The 17,278-nt window shown below is 39.0% G+C and overlaps 1 protein-coding gene across 1 annotated transcript in view; it reads left to right on the top strand.

Annotated features, from left to right (window-relative positions):
• Positions 1–14,011, top strand: part of GLIPR1L2 (GLIPR1 like 2) — a gene marked incomplete at its 3' end in the record, with an annotated part of 46,008 nt that extends 31,997 nt beyond the window's left edge. The window contains exons 4-6 of the mRNA XM_027543327.1: positions 5,087–5,172; positions 13,529–13,555; positions 13,638–14,011. Coding sequence (XP_027399128.1) covers positions 5,087–5,172; positions 13,529–13,555; positions 13,638–14,011 — 487 coding nt within the window. The remainder of the gene's footprint in view (positions 1–5,086; positions 5,173–13,528; positions 13,556–13,637) is intronic.
• Positions 14,012–17,278: the final 3,267 nt, after the last annotated feature.

Raw genomic sequence — 17,278 nt, 5'->3', positions numbered from 1 at the left:
AAGAAGTGTAGCCAGACAGGTAGGAGAAAAGGCCAAAGAGTATGGGATCAGTTAAGATGTGGGGAAAGAATATTTTTAAAGGGATGAATTTATCCATAATTTCAAATTCTAAGAGGTCAGGCAAAGTCAGGACTTAAAAATATCAGATCTGAAGAATTCATTGGTGAACACAGGAGAAGCTGTTTCTGTGGAGCAGAGGAAATTGGTACTAGGATGGAATGAACTTAGAACTGTTTGTTATTTTTATTTTGTCTCATTTTTAAAATGCAGAAGATGTGAACATACTTAAATATTGACATGAAGGCTCTAATACAGAATAAAAGTAATTCTTTATGAAGAATAAAAGCAGTGTATATGTAAAGATACAAGTCCCTGAGAAAGCAGAAGTTTAAAAGAGATTAGCCTTAGAAAGAATGAGGAGCAATTCTTCAGTTGTACCAGAAAGGAAAGAAAGAAGGAAAAGGTATATTTCTCAAATTTAGTGACAGAAAACTTCTCAAGTTCCAGTCTAAGGGCTGTTATGTCTCTTTGTGAAGTAGAATACATCATGTCCTAAGAATAAAGGGGAAGACAGTGAAATGAGAATTTTGAGGACTGGGAAGATTTGAAATAGTTATTATGGATAATGAGAGAGGAAGCTGAATAGAGAATGATAGAAATATTCTCTACCTAATTTAATGATTTCCCTCCAGCAGCACCCAGCAGCCCTGAAGCAGGTATGGAACATGCAGACAGTAAGATTCCTTCATTTTCCCCAACTCTGGGGTTTTGTCAGGTGGCTGTAAAGGAAAATAGTGCAAGAGAGTTTCAGGTTTTTAGCTAAAGAGTATGCAAACTGATGAATCTAAACTGGATCAAGAAGAGATAACATGATGGATAGGGAGAAAAATAGGAAAGAAAGTAGACTTGTGGAACCAGTGAAATTAATGGACAAATGTTACAGGAGTAAATGACTTAACAACCTGGAAGGATAGGATGTTGCAGTCAACGAGTGGAATATGTAACTTTTGTGAGTTCAGAAGTAGAGACATTTTAGGAGATTACAAGATCTAGAATGTGGCTACAAAAGTGACAGTTTGGGAACATTATGATGGTAAAGATATCCAGTAACACAGAGACCAAGTTATTGGATACTGTAATCATCTAGGTCCCAAATTTGTAGATGATGGCAAAATTTTGACTGAAAAGCAAACTGTGAGTCAGATACCAATGTGAGTAAGGAGGCCTGATTAGAGGAAGATGGTATCCTGGGGAAGATGAGAGGATTGGTACAGCTACATAATATCAGCCTCAAAGAAGCATTGATGGTGTTTGTGGTTCCTAGTCCTTTAAGTGCAAGATGTGAAAGTGAAGGGAAGAGACCAACTGATTTTCACAGGAAGAGATATAAATTGAGATAGCTTTGCACATACAGGGATAATCTGAGGCAGGAAACAACAGAGTCCTTGATCTTGACCTTGACCTTGAATACGTCCAAGAAGTAGTCATGAAGTTTTTGGCAAAGACAAATAGGTGAAGCAGAAGGAGTGCCAGATAGAACCTCTAAAAGATAATCTTCTTTGCTGCTTATTGCATTGTAGTTTTCTCTAGCTTATTGGGATAGGCTCTTTAAGTCTACTTGGAAATCTGTAGATGTCTGGATATGAATCAGAAGCCAGAACTATGACATTTCTCAATGTTATAGATCAGATCAGATCACATCAGTCACTCAGTCGTGTCCGACTCTTTGCGACCCCATGCATCGGAGCACGCCAGGCCTCCCTGTCCATCATCAACTCCCAGAGTTCACTGAGACTCACATCCATCGAGTCAGTGATGCCATCCAGCCATGTCATCCTCTGTCATCCCCTTCTCCTCCTGCCCCCAATCCCTCCCAGCATCAGGGTCTTTTCCAATGAATCAACTCTTCGCATGAGGTGGCCAAAGTACTGGAGTTTCAGTTTTAGCATCATTCCTTCCAAAGAAATCCCAGGGCTGATCTCCTTCAGAATGGACTGGTTGGATCTCCTTGCAGTCCATGGGACTCTCAAGAATCTTCTCCAACACCACAGTTCAAAAACATCAATTCTTCGGCGCTCAGCCTTCTTCACAGTCCAACTCACATCCATATATGACCACAGGAAAAACCATAGCATTGACTAGACGAACCTTTTTTGGCAAAGAAATGTCTCTGCTTTTGAATATGCTATCTAGGTTGGTCATAACTTCCCTTCCAAGGAGTAAGCGTCTTTTAATTTCATGGCTGCAGTCACCATCTGTAGTGATTTTGGAGCCCAGAAAAATAAAGTGTCAATGTTAAAAGGATGGAGTAAAAGTGAAAGGAGTTATTATAGGTGGCCTAGCTATTCTGGTTGTATAATATAGAAAAATCAACATCCATTTGATGCACTCTGGCCATTGTTCCATGGACAATATACAGACTATATGAGTCTGCATATGGAGAACTTTGAAGAGAAGAATCTACCTATAAGCTGTAATTGCTTGATTGTCAGTCCATGGAGCTGGAGTCCCTCCTTTATGAGCAAAGTGGCAGGCATTGAAAGTTTACATCACACTGGAACAGTATAGATCTCTCATAAAATTTGAATAATGGTCTTCTAATGGACTTCAAGTTGGGCATGGGAGTAGTTTACCCATTGGACCACCCAGGCAACATGGGTGGAAGGTAAAAGTGAAGTCACTCAGTCGTGTCCAACTCTTTGCAACCCCATGGACTGTAGTCTACCAGGTTCCTTCGTCTATGGGATTTTCCAGGCAAGAATGGACACATATCCTGTCAGTAGCAATAAACTAAAGATATGACCAGATGTGAGTCTAACAAAAGCTCCAGAGGTCAGTGTTCAGAGTCATAACTTTGTCTCAGAGAATCACTGGGCTGCTTCTCAGCAAAGGCAGGTGTCTAAAGTCTCTACTATCATCTATTTCTTCAGGCATTGCCAGGAAACCTATGAAATTTCAATGTACTTTGCTAATTATACTTATCTGTTGTTTTCTTCTAATCCAGTCTAGTAATTCCAATTGCAATTGTGGACTTGTACAGAAGGAGTGCCAGATAGAATCTCTAAAAGATAATCTTTGCTACTTATTGCATTGTGTTTTTCTCTAGTTTATTGGGATAGTCTGTAGATTCAGACTCAGACTGCTTTAGGTTAAACTTTTTAGAAACTCAGAACAAGGGGAAGATTAACATGAAAGCTTGGCATTTCTGACTACGTAATATAAATATCTTTATAATCTTATCTTCAAAAAAGGAGGCCCACTGTATTCTAGCACAGTGTGAATTTATTTATTTTGATTAAATAATATGTTTATTTACATATTTATTTGCCTTTTCAGAGTTATTCCAAGCCAGAGTTATCAGACATTATGGTCACAGGGTCATTGGCCTATGCTCCAGGTGTTTTGTGTGTGTGTGTGTGTGTGTGTGTGTGTGTGTGTGTAATAAAGTTTTATTAAAGTATAAAGGAGATAGAGAAAGCTTCTGACATAGGCATCAGAAGGGGGTAGAAAGAGTACCCCGCTCCAGGTGTTTAAAGGCCATCTTTATAGCGAGTAGCTCTGCACTGGTACAGGAAAAAAGCTTCCCCCATCCCTGGTTTTACAACAGGATAAGCTCTTTTGTGTTGGAGGCATCTGTTTCAGTGCAAAAGGATTAACACAATAAAAGTAGTGGAGGATATTAGGTAAAGGTGATTAGATCAATTCTTGGATTTCTTGAAGGCTAGTATTCTGGCTGGGATCCAGACAAAATCCATTTCCTCCTTGAAATGGTTTGACTGTAGAACAGTCTTTTGCAACTGCATGGACTGGAGCCTGCCAGGCTCCTCTGTCTGAATTCTCCAGGCAAAAATACTGGAGTGGGTTGCCATGCTGTTCTCCAAGGGATCTTCCTGAACCAGGGATTGAAACCAGGTCTCCCGCACTGCAGGGAGATTCTTTACTGTTTGAGCTATCAGAGAAGCCCTAGAGCCCTACATGATCTGCAAATAACAACAGATCTCTGTATATCCTTGATGGACTTGAAAGTTTGCCATCAAAAGATATCAGATAGTTTTTGAATGTCTATTTCCAAGGTTTGTCCTTCTTCTAAATGGCCCAGATGGCCAAGGACTTAAATGCCTAATGTTTGTTTTTATGACTTGCAACTATACACTGAGTAAATAGCCTTGTTTAAATAGCCACAAATAATGACCCTCTCCTCACTCAAAAACGTATTTTCCCCATTTATCTTCTACTTTTTATTTTAAATATTTTAAACTATGCTTCCCAATTCATACCTGTTTCAGGCTGCCATCCTAACTTGGGCTTCCCTGGTGGCTCAGATGGCAAAGAATCTGCCTGCATTGCAGAAGACCTGGGTTCAATCCCTGGGTCCGGAAGATCCCCTCGAAGAGGAAATGGCAACCCACTCCAATATTCTTGCCTGGAGAATCTCATGGTCAGAGGAACCTGGCAGGCTATGGTCCATAGGGTTGCAGAGTCGGACACGACTAAAGCGACTTAGCAGTTTCCTAACCTAGCTCTGGGCAATTGATGTAATATTTTTTTAACTTCTCCCCTGTGCTCTGTACAATGGATTAAACCAACTTTCTAAAATCCCATTTTCCTTTATTGCTTGTTTATACACTTATATATTTTTCATGATTACCTCAAAATAATCCATGTAGCTGGATCTTTGGAATAATAGGCATTTCAGGATTTTTCAAATGCTCCAAAAAATTAATATATCATTCATACATAGCTTTTTGTATATTTATGCCAACCAGAAAGCAATTAGTTATGAAGCATTCTATAACATCCACTTTTTAAAGGAAAATTTTGCTACAAACTAAAATGAAAGAAGCTTTAAAACTCCCTCAAATTTAAATTACAACACTTTGTTTAAGAGTCATGGGAATTAGTTTCAGAAGAGACTATTTCTAGGGAGAAAAAGGGGGAAGATTATATATCCAATTTAAGTACTTTCTTGAGTCCCTTTTTTAAATGAAATCACCTTTATAAATTAACTAAAAGTCCAGTAACCATATTATTTAGATAACATGAAACTTGAGACTTTTTCTAATAAGATGTTTCTGCTTTCTTGTAGAAGAGGTCTGTCAAGAAGGCCTTATCAACGAGGATTAATGTGTTCTCAATGTGACGGCTATGACAGATGCACAGATTTTCTATGCAGTAAGCTAAAGAAAATAACTGAAACATGAAAAAAATCCATAATGCATTGAATGACAAGAAAATGAAGTGGTGAACACTAGTCTTTCATTGTCATGTTAATATTGTTCCTTAGATCAGAAAGGTTTTGTTATATTATCAAAGGTGGTATCAAACTGTATCATCTTTAGACTTTTTTAAACTGCACAGCCTTTTCTGCCCTCTCTAACTCTTATTCCTGCCCCTAAGGACATACTAGAATATCTGAAAGAAGGAATGAGAACTAACAGTTTTACTCTGAAGACAAGCTTTGCATCTAATTCCTGAAATATCAGCCTGTTTGAGAATGACTGCTCTAAAGAATAGGATATTCTAAAACATTTATTAAAAAGAGAAAAGAAGTAAAATAGCAAATGGTTAATATAATAGCCTTTTACTTTTGTTTTTCCCCCAAAATATTCAGAAGATAAAACTAGAAAATGTTTTATTAATGAATTTTTCTTTTCATTTTTCTAAATATAAGAGCATATAACCCAAGATGCTTACAGGAATGTAGTAGGGAGTAAATTCAGACAGAGGCATATTATCTTTTGTGTTAAAGAAACTAGTGCTGGAGTTACCCACTGTAACATTTCTTCCCTTGCTTCATCTGAATCAAGATGCAAAACCTTGCCTTTCCTCTTCCCTTTTTCTTTCTCTTCCTGGGAATATCCAGACCTAAAACCGTTGCATAGGTCAGAAAGGGGTAGGCATCCACACAGAGGGAGACATGTTAGCACCTAAGCAAGAAGGCAGGGAATCCATACATGATGCAGCGGGCATGAGGAGAGAGCCGAAGCGGGGTGAGGACACATGGGGTAGCAAGAAGACAAGGAATTCATACATGATACAGTGGGCATGAAGAGAGAGCCTAAGTGGGGTGAGAACACATGGGGTATGGCCATGTGTGGAGAGCTAGAGCCCTCAAGGGCTGAGGTGAGTGTGCCTGCTGGAGATCAGGCTTGGAGCCCCTCATCAGAGTAATGGCATGTCCATGCAGAGTGGCTCACTCTGCGGTGTCACAGTCCAGGCATGGTGGGGACAGATCCACCCGGGGTGGGAGGGAGATGCCTGGCAGTGTGTCAGAGTCTGACCAGGTGAGGAAGGCATCCCTGGAGGTCTGGGCTGGACCTGTGTGGGAGCCCAGGCAGAATGGGGAGAAGATTCACATCTAGGGCTGACCTGAAGAGAGGTGTTAAAAAGGAAGCAGCTAAGGGGGCCTCCGCATTTGAGGGCAATCCCCTCACACTAGGTATCAGAGTCCAAACTAGGTGAGGAAGCTTTTAATGTTGGGGGAGGTGGCTTGGCATGGGAGGGGTCAGAGTCCTAGTGGTGTAAGAAAGGAATCCATATGTTGGAGAAGCCCAAAGCTAACTTTCAGAGTCTGAGCAGGGTGGGAGAAGGATCCAAGTAGAGGATCAGCCTGCCCATTGCCAGATTAAATGCTGGGCATCCAGAGGAGGAGGGAGAGAGATGGACTGAGTGTTTGAGGTTAGTAGGTGGAAGCTATACATTTGAAATAGATAAACAACAAGGTCCCAATGTATAGCACAGGAAACTGTATTGAATATCCTGTGATAAACCATAATGGAAAATAATTTATATATGTGTTTAACTGAGACACTTTGCTGTACCACAGAGATTGGCACAACATTTAAAATCAACTGCATTTCAATTAAAAAATTTTGAAATGCTAGGCATCCAGTTAAATTTGAATTTCAGAAAAATAAAAGTATTTTTAGTATAAATATATCCCAAATATTACATAGGCTATTCTTATACTAAAATATGTCTGTTTTTTTCTGAAATTTGAATATAACTAGGCATCCTATATTTTTATTTGCTGAATCTGGCAACTCTACCACCCCAAGGTGGAGTATCAGAGTCCAAGCAAGAAGAGGGAGTAGAAGCAGTGATGGGAGATTAGAAGCATTTTGGAAAGTGAAAGTGAAAAAAAAAGAAAGTGAAAGTGAAAGTCTCTCAGTCGTGTCTAACTCTTTGCGACCCCATATGGACTGTAGCCTGCCAGAATCCTCTGTCCATGGAATTCTCCAGGCCAGAATACTGGAGTGGCTAGCCCTTCCCTTCTCCAGGGGATCTTCCCAACCCCGAGTCAAACCCAGATCTCCCACATTGCAATCGGATTCTTTACCATCTGAGCTACCAGGGAAGCCCAGAAGCAATTGGAGGATAGATCAAATAAGCAAATAGATTAAGGATAATGGAGCAGATTTTCTCACTGTCAGAGGATGGCATATGAATATGTAAAGGAGGAAAACAAGCCCAAATCTTTTGGTGATGATTTGGATGATTTAGAGTTACTGGAACTTAAGAGTTTCAATAAATATAAATAAACATAGACATAAATATTTATATATGTATGTATCAACATACATTTATTGCCTAGCTCTGAGACAGCCTTGGAACAGTGTCCTCTCAGCCCTAAAGCAACGGGGGCTTCCAAGGTGGCGCTAGTGGTAAGGAACTTGCCTGCCAATGCAGGAGATGTAAGAGATGCAAGTTTGATCCCTGGGTGACGAAGATCCCCTGGAGAAGGGCATGGCAACCCACTTCAGTATTCTTGCCTGAAGAATTCCATGGACAGAAGAGCCTGGTGGGCTACAGTCTGTGGGGTTGCAAAGAGTCGGACATGACTGAGTGATGCAATGAGCACAATAGTACTCAGACCTTGGTTTCTAAATTCCAGTCCACACTAAAGGGAGCCAGGACTCTCTGGAGAAAGGTCAAATTCCAGGGCTGGGGCAGGAGAAACATTAAATAAACCCCAAACATCTTTTTCTACCTGAAAGCAAGGAAGTGCTCAAAGAATGGTGGAGACATGTAACATAAAGGACACAGAAGCCATCTTAAAGGGCTTTTACTGGTCAAACTGGGACAATTTGAGCACCAAAATAAGGATAATAGTAGTCAATTATAACTCACTGGATAAAACAGGACACTATAATTCATACTGATATAAATTAATAAGTGACTAAAAGTTGTATGAGAAACAGTTTATTTGCATAGTTCAGAAGTAACTCCTCATAGAAGTACTTCATTAGGGGTAAAGACTAACTTCACGATGGAGGAGCCTGGCAGACACAACCTAACACAATGGTCAAAGTGAATATCACCAGCAACAGGAAGTATCAAAAACAAAACCCTCCACCACCTAAGAGAATTCAATGAGGAGAGCATGTCATCCATCACCTGTGTGGTATTCCTACCAAAGATGCACAACCTAATCCAGCCACAACGAAGCACCAAATAAATCAAAATCCAGATTTGTTTAAAAACTGGGGATAGATAGATACATAGATATCTAAATAAATCAAAATCCAGATTTATTTAAAAACTGAGAATAGATAGATATATAGATATTTAAAGAAATAACTAAAAACTTCAGAAATAGAAATTCTTGAATGTGCATACTATAGAATGTAAATTGAGATAGCCACTATGGAAAATAATATGGAAGTTCCTCCAAAATTAAAAATACAACTAATGTGTGTGTGTGTGTGTACACATGCACACTCAGTCATGTCTGACTCTTTGTGGCCCCGTGGACTATAGCCTGTCACTCTCCCCTGCCTGTGGAATTTTCTAGGCCAGAATAGTAGAGTAGGTTACCATTTCCTACTCCAGAGGCTTTTCCTAACCCAGGAATTGAACCTGCATCTCATGCATGTCCTGTATTGGCAGGCAGATTCTTTACCACTGCACCACCCGGGAAGCCCTACAACTACCATCAGTTCAGTTCAGTTCAGTCTCTCAGTCGTGTCCAACTCTTTGCAACCCCATGAACTGCAGCACGCCAGGCCTCCCTGTCCATCACCAACTCCCTCTATTGAGTCGGTGATGCCATCCAGCCATCTCATCCTCTGTCGTCCCCTTCTCCTCCTGCCCCCAATCCCTCCCAGCATCAGAGTCTTTTCCAATGAGTCAACTCTTCGCATGAGGTGGCCAAAGTACTGGAGTTTCAGCTTTAGCATCATTCCTTCCAAAGAACACCCAGGACTGATCTCCTTTAGAATGGACCGGTTGGATCTCCTTGCAGTCCAAGGGACTCTCATATGATCCAGCAATTCCACTTGTAGGTATTTATCCAAAGAAAATGAAAACACTAATTTGAAAAGATACATACACTGCCATGTTTATTGCAGCATTATTTATACTAGTCAAGATATGGAAACAACCTCAGTGTCCATTAGTGGATAAATGGATAAAGAAAATGTGATATATATGCACAATGCAGTATTATTTATCCATGAAAAAGAAGGAAATCTTGCCACTTGTGACAATATGAATGGACTCTGAGAGCATTACATAAAGTGATTTAAGTCCGAGAAAGACAAATACCATATGAGCTCACTTGTATGTGGAATTAAAAACAAAACAAAACAAAAACTTGCAGCTATGAATAGATTAATGGTTGCCAGAGGTAAGTGAATGAAATGGATGAAGGGGGTCAAAAGTACGAAATTCCATCTCCACTTATAAATAAGTCATAAGGATGTAATAATGAACATCATGGTGACTATAGTTTATAATACTGTATTACATATTTGAAAGTTGTTCAGAAAGTATATATTAAAAGTTCTTAAGGAAAAAATTGTGTAACTATGTATACTAATGAATGTAAACTGGACTTATTGTGGTGATCATGTCACAAAATATACAAATGTCAAATCATTATGTTGTGTGTTGTAACAAATGATTTATGTCACTTATACTTCAATTTTAAATAAAATAAAATAAAACCCTTGTAAAGAAAAAAGGTATATACTACGTGCCAGAAAAAGTGACAGAAGGTAGTCACCATCTGGACATTGCCTAGTAAGTAAGAAGAAAAAAAGAATCCTTTAAGCATCTAAGCAAAAATGTAAAATCATTTATTAAAGAGTTTAACAGTCAAACTCTTTTTTGAAGAAAAGAGAAAAAATAGCCACTCTAAGTATTCTGAAAATACAGTGTTCAGAATGAGAAATATGCTGTAAACTCTCAGGTAGTGAAAATAAGAGAAGGTGCCACGAAAAAGCAGAGGAAAATAGCTAAAATGTCAGGGAAGCAGACTCTGAAGACCTCTTAGCCTGGGACACCAAAATAGGTGATTCTCAAAAGCTCACCAGAAAATTGCTGCAATTCTCAAGAATCTTTGAGAAAGTTCCCACAAACTGTCTCAGTGTTCAGCAGCAAAGCAAAACTTTCCCATTCTACCGAAGAGGTAACTGAATCTCAAATCCATTCAGGTCTCTGGCCAGCAGCCACTTCTGAAGAATAATGGTCTCTCCTTCTTTCAAATAGTCCAAATTTCACTAGCAGTCTTGTCTTTGGCAAACTCAAACCTAAAGCTTTGGAGCTTTCCCAGTGGCTTAGCAGCAAAGAATCTGCCAGCAGTGCAGGAGATGCGGTCAGGAAGATGCCCTGGAGGAGGAAATGGCAACCCACTCCAGTATTCCTGCTGGGAAAATGCCATGGACAGAGAAGCCTGGTGGGCTGCAGTCCATGGATTGCAAAGAGTCAGACACGACTGATATACTTATGTGATAGTAATGCCATACTGGCAACTGACAATCCTGCAGAGAGGAGAAACATCCAGACCAGCCTCAAATTTTTCTACAATAACAGTAAAACCTAAGGGTCAGTGGAGTGATGCCTACATTGTCCTTAGTACAAGTGTCAACCAGGAATTTGTATAGAGCCCAAACTTTCATATATAAGCAAATAGACATACTGTGGGAATATGCAGTAACTTGTGGCATATAGTTCTCATAAGCACTTCAATAAACTACTAGAGAATGACTTTCACCAAAAAAGATAAAATGGTAAAGCAAAACACTGCACTGAAAGAACTGTCCTCAAGCACTGAATCTTAATTGATAGACAAAGATTAAAACAAACCTGAAGGTTATAATGATAAAACAAACTGTATGGGTAATAAAATCTGGTGATATACAAATAATATAATTCATAAAACTTGGCAAGAGAAGAGAGAGGTAGAAAAAATGTGCTTAATTTCATCATCTTTTATAGCCAGGGGTCAAAACATATTATTTACAGATGATAAATCAAACAATAGCAATGTTAGTAAATTTAAATGTATTTAAATCAAGTACAAAAGTAAAAGAAGAATGTAATCAATGAAAATTAGTGATGAGAACTAAAGATACAAAGAAATGTACTAATTGCATCATTGCTCAAAATAAGCAATAAATACACATACACCAAAGGGCTTCCCTCATAGCTCAGTTAGTAAAGAATCCGCCTGCAATGCAGGAAACCCGGTTCAATTCCTGGGTCGGGAAGATCCCATGAAGAAGGGATAGGCTACCCACTCCAGTATTATTGGGCATCCTTTGTGGCTCAGCTGGTAAAGAATCTGTCTGCAATGCAGGAGACCTGGGTTCGATCCTTGGGTTGGAAAGATCCCCTGGGAAAGGGAAAGGCTACCCACTCCAGTATTCTGGCCTGGAGAATTCCATGGACTATATGGGGTCACAAAGAGTTGAACACGACTGAGCGGCTTTGACTTTCACTTTCACACAAAAGGAAGTAGAGAAAATACATACAGACTGTACTGTAAAAAGGGTTTTTTTTGTATTTTGGCCACACTGTGTAGCATGTGAGATCTTACATGCTGCCCTACCAGGGACTGAACCTTCAGTAAAGTGTGGAGTCTTAACCACTGGACTGCGAGGGAAGTCCCAGTAAAAGATTTTCTAAAATAGAAATTAGTTCATAAAATATGAAGTAATAAATAATACCAAACACAGAAAGCTAACATAGCTTCAGAAATCCAACAGATAACTTCAGTTCATCTCCAAGGTGCCTGAGGAGTGATTTCTAAATTTTCCTCTAAGATTTGCATCATTGCAAGACAAAGCCCTGGTTGACATTAAGGTTCAGTTCAGTTCAGTCGCTCAGTCATGTCCAACTCTTTGCGACCCCATGAATCGCAGCACGCCAGGCCTCCCTGAGTTCACTCAGACCCACGTCCATCGAGTCAGTGATGCCATCCAGCCATCTCATCCTCTGTGGTCCCCTTCTCCTCCTGCCCCCAATCCCTCCCAGCATCAGAGTCTTTTCCAATGAGTCAACTCTTCGCATGAGGTGGCCAAAGTACTGGAGTTTCAGCTTTAGCATCATTCCTTCCAAAGAAATCCCAGGGCTGATCTCCTTCAGAATGGACTGGTTGGATCTCCTTGCAGTCCAAGGGACTCTCAAGAGTCTTCTCCAACACCACAGTTCAAAAGCATCAATTCTTTGGCACTCGGCCTTCTTCACAGTCCAACTGTCACATCCATACATGACCACAGGAAAAAGCATAGCCTTGACTAGACGGACCTTAATTGGCAAAGTAATGTCTCTGCTTTTGAATATGCTATCTAGGTTGGTCATAACTTTCCTTCCAAGGAGTAAGCGTCTTTTAATTTCATGGCTGCAGTCTCCATCTGCAGTGATTTTGGAGCCCCAAAAAATAAAGTCTGACACTGTTTCTACTGTTTCCCCATCTATTTCCCATGAAGTGATGGGACCGGATGCCATGATCTTCGTTTTCTGAATGTTGAGCTTTAAGCCAACTTTTTCACTCTCCACTTTCACCTTCATCAAGAGGCTTTTGAGTTCCTCTTCACTTTCTGCCATAAGGTATCTATGGGTAAAACTGCATTTGTCCTTCCAGTCTCCTTCCTAGTGGAATCTGGGAGTGATTGTTTGAACTTCTCTGCCCAAATGAGCAAAGGAAAAGAAATTTATTTCCTGAAACACATTGTGATAGCACTGGGCTAGATAGCAAAAACAAGGAGTACCAGGCTCTGCAGTTAACCTTGCCATCTGTGAGATGAAGAGCAACCAAAAGCTTCTGAAAATAAGAATTAAATGAGGAAAATGAATAGATTCAGAGGACTAATTTTGAATGATATTGGGGGGTGTGGGGACAAGAAAGATTAAAAATAAGATAACAATATTAAATTAACTGTACTTCATTTTTTAAAAAGGATGTTATGGAATTCTAGAATGTTGAAGCTGGAACAGTCTTTGGAAAGAAGAAGTGAAGTGCTTTATATAAGCTGACAGGATGATTAAGAAACAGAATAAGTACTGGAATCCATACCTCTTCTTCCTATACTTCCATGCTTTCTCTAGCAGACCAGGAGAATCTACTGAAAGAAATATGTTGTACCTTACAATTGGCTACTGGTTGAAGGGGGGACATCAAAGATGAGGGTATGGTACCTGAAAACTAGAAGAATAACATTATTATTGTTGGGGAAAATATCTTATATTCTAGAAAAATAAGAAATTTTATGTAATTCTTTATGAACTTTCTTTTTCTTTCTAGGCAATGCAGATCGTGACCAAGCCATATGTATGTATTGTTGTCCTTTATTTCTTGAACGATTCAACTACTTCATGTGAAATCCAGCTTTCAATTACTTCTTTATTTACAGATTACCGATATTGGTATCCAAGATGGGAAGTACCCCGGCCAATTGTGTGTAATCCACTGTGCTTATTGATTTTATTTCTAAGAATGATGTGTTTTTCACTGAGTGCCACAATTGTCTTGATAATACAGTCTTATTTTCCAAATATATTAGTGGAAGAAGAGATGGTTTTTACCCCTGTGGAAACTGGGCCAGCAAAAGAGAAGGGAAAGAAAGAGAAGCAGGTGGAGGAGGAAGAAGAGAAAGAAGAGGAGGAGGAGGAGGAGGAAGAGGAGGGAGAAGAGGAGAAAGAGGAGGAGGGGGGAGAAGAGGAAGAGGAGGAGGAAGAGGAGGAGGAGGAGGGAGAGGAGGGGGAGGAGGAGGAGGGAGAGGAGGGGGAGGAGGAGGGGGGAGAGGAGGAGGCAGAAGAGGAAGAGGAGGAGGAGGAAAAAGAGGAGGGATAAGACTTACCACTGTCATAGGATAAAATTGTAATATAAAAAAAGACAAAAATTAAAAAATGAAATAAAAAACACTGGGGAAAAAACCCACTGAGCTTTAACAAAAAATAATATGCACAAATCACTACTGTAATACCTTTTATCCCCTTCTCTTTCCCATATTTATTGAAAAAATTTAAATTTGAAAAACAAACAAAAAAACATGTATTTTGTAATAAGCACTATAAACCAAGTTCTTGCACACGAAGAACAAATAAAGACATGATGACAGAAAATACTAAAAAAGATTTGACCAGTCTAATTAATCTTAAGCTTTCACTGTATTATTCTGATAAAAGATGAAATTTCTACTTTCTAAATATGTTTCTATCTCTGTATTTTAAATATTTTTAAATGGGTTAAAAAATTTCTCAAGTATTAAATAAGATTATACATGTAATGTGCTTAGGACCATTCCAAGTTCAGGACAACCATTTGATAACTTTTGATTGTGTTGTTTTTATCACTCCTATCATAATTGTTACTCGTGGTGGTGATGGTGGCGATACTTTCCATGTGTTATCAAGACTTCTAATATCATTATTTATCTTTGTAGTACATGTGTTTAGAATGGTGTAAGTGGTATTTGTACATGCTATTAGCAGACAAATTTTTTATTTCTACTTCATGCTCAGTATTTCAAAAGCTTAACTGTAATTCTTTACTAGACTATATAATTTGTTGACACCAAGGGCTAATAAATGTCAAAAGTTTAATTAGTTGTATCAAAGCAATCTGCCTGCTTCCAAATTTGTGTTAAAAATAAAATAAAATTTTTATAATAGTTATCTACTTATTATATATAGTAAAAGTTCATAAGTTAGTAATATAAATTAATTACTTACCACTTGTAGTACTAATAAATGAACTGAGTAAAAATACCAAACATAAGCAAAATACATCAAATGGTGTAAACTTTTTATTTATTAACTGTATTATATTAAAAGTGAAAGTGAAAGTCGCTCAGTTGTTTCCGACTCTTTGTGACCCCACAGACTATACAGTCCATGTAATTCTCCAGGCCAGGATACTGGAGTGGGTACCCTTTCCCTTCTCCATGGGATTTTCCCAACCCAGGAATCAAACCCAGATATCCCACATTGCAGGAGGATTCTTTACCAGCTGAGTCACAAGGGAAGCCCATTATATTAAAAACCTGTTCTTAAATGGGACTTGAGAATTATACAAAAAAGCAATGAATTTGCTTGTTGTATTTGATAGTTTGTATTTAATAGTTTCTGCTTTTTTGCTTATTCGTTTCATTTGCTTTTTTTTGTTATATAAGAATTCAGCATTATATACATAATTTATATATATTATAATATATACTAGTTAATAAACAATTATGTATATATATGTTTATATATAGTTTTATATATATATATGTATATATAATTTCCATTAAGTCAGCATCTTTTCTACCCAGCCTCCTGAGAAAAAGCCTAAGGTAGGAAAAAGAACTGGTTCTCCACAGTGATTTTCAGTTCAGTTCAGTTTAGTCACTCAGTCGGGTCCAACTATTTGAAACCCCATGGACTACAGCACACCAGCTGCGCTGTTCTACACCAAATCCCAGAGCTTACTTAAACTCATGTCCATCAAGTCAATGATGCCATCCAACTATCTCATCCTCTGTCATTCCCTTCTCCTCCCACCTTCAATCTTTCCCAGCAACAGGATCTTTTCCAATGAGTCAGTTCTTCCCATCAGCTGGCCAAAATATTGGAGCTTCAGCATTAGTCCTTCCAATGAATATTCAGGAATGGCTTCCTTTGGGATTGACTGATTGGATCTCCTTGCAGTCCAAGGAACTCTCAATAGTCTCCAACACCTCAGTTCAAAAGCATCGATTCTTTCGCGCCCAGCTTTCTTCATAGTCCAACTCTGATATCCATACATGACTACTGGAAAAACCATAGCTTTGACTAGATGGACCTTTGTTGGCAAAATAATGTCTCTGCTTTTTAATATGCTGTCTAGGTTGGTCATAGCTTTTCTTCCAAGGAGCAAGCATGGTTTAGTTTCATGGCTATAGTCACCATCTGCAGTGATTTTGGAGCCCAAAAAATAAAGACTGTCACTGTTTCCATTGTTTCCCCATCTATTTGCCATGAAGCGATGGGACCAGATGCCATGATCTTAGCTTTTTGAATGGTGAGTTTTAAGCCAACTTTTTCAGTCTCCTCTTTCACTTTCATCAAGAGGCTCTTTAGTTCCTCTTTGCTTTTCTGCTATAAGGGTGGTGTCATCTGCATATCTGAGGTTATTGATATTTCTCCCAGCAGTCTTAATTCCAGCTGATGCTTCATCCAGCCCGGCATTTCAGATGATGTCCTCTGTATATAAGTTAAATAAGCAAGATGGCAATATACAACCTTGACGAACTCCTTTCCCAATTTGGAACCAGTCTGTTGTTCCATGTCCAGTTATAACTGTTGCTTCTTGACCTGCGTACAGATTTCTCAGGAGGCAAGTTAGGTGGTCTGGTATTCCTATCTTGAAGAATTTTCCACAGTTTGTTGTGATCCACGCAGTCAAAGGCTTTGGCATAGACAATAAAGCAGAAGTAGGCATTTTTAGGGGAACTTTCTTGCTTTTTCGATGATCCAACAGATGTTGGCAATTTGATCTCTAGTTCCTCTGCCTTTTCTAAATCCAGCTTGAACATTTGGAAGTTCACAGTTCACATACTTTCGAAGCGTAGCTTGGACAATTTTGAGCATTACTTTGCTGGTGTATGGGACGAGTGCAATTCTGCAGTAATTTGAACATTCTTTGGCATTGCAATTTTTTAGGATTGGAATGAAAACTAATCTTTTCTAGTCCTGTGGCCACTGTGGAGTTTTCCAAATTTGCTGGTATATTGAGTGCAGCACTTTTCACAGCATCATCTTTTAGGATTTGAAATAGCTGGAATTCCATCACCTCCACTAGCTTTGTTCATAGTGATGCTTCCTAAGGCCCACTTGACTTTGCATTCCAGGATGTCTGGCTCTAGATGAGTGATCACACCATCGTGGTTATCTGGGTCATGAAGATCCTTTTTGTATAGTCTTCTGGTATCTTGCCACCTCTTAACTTCTTCTGCTTCTGTTAGGTCGATACCATTTCTGTCCTTTATTGAGCCCATCTTTGCATGAAATTCTCCCTTGGTATCTCTAATTT

The sequence above is a fragment of the Bos indicus x Bos taurus genome, chromosome 5 (assembly GCF_003369695.1).
Source record: "Bos indicus x Bos taurus breed Angus x Brahman F1 hybrid chromosome 5, Bos_hybrid_MaternalHap_v2.0, whole genome shotgun sequence".
Classification (NCBI taxonomy): domain Eukaryota; kingdom Metazoa; phylum Chordata; class Mammalia; order Artiodactyla; family Bovidae; genus Bos; species Bos indicus x Bos taurus.
The sequence above is the reverse complement of the archived record's forward strand: the minus strand, read 5'-3'. Positions and strand labels throughout refer to the sequence as shown.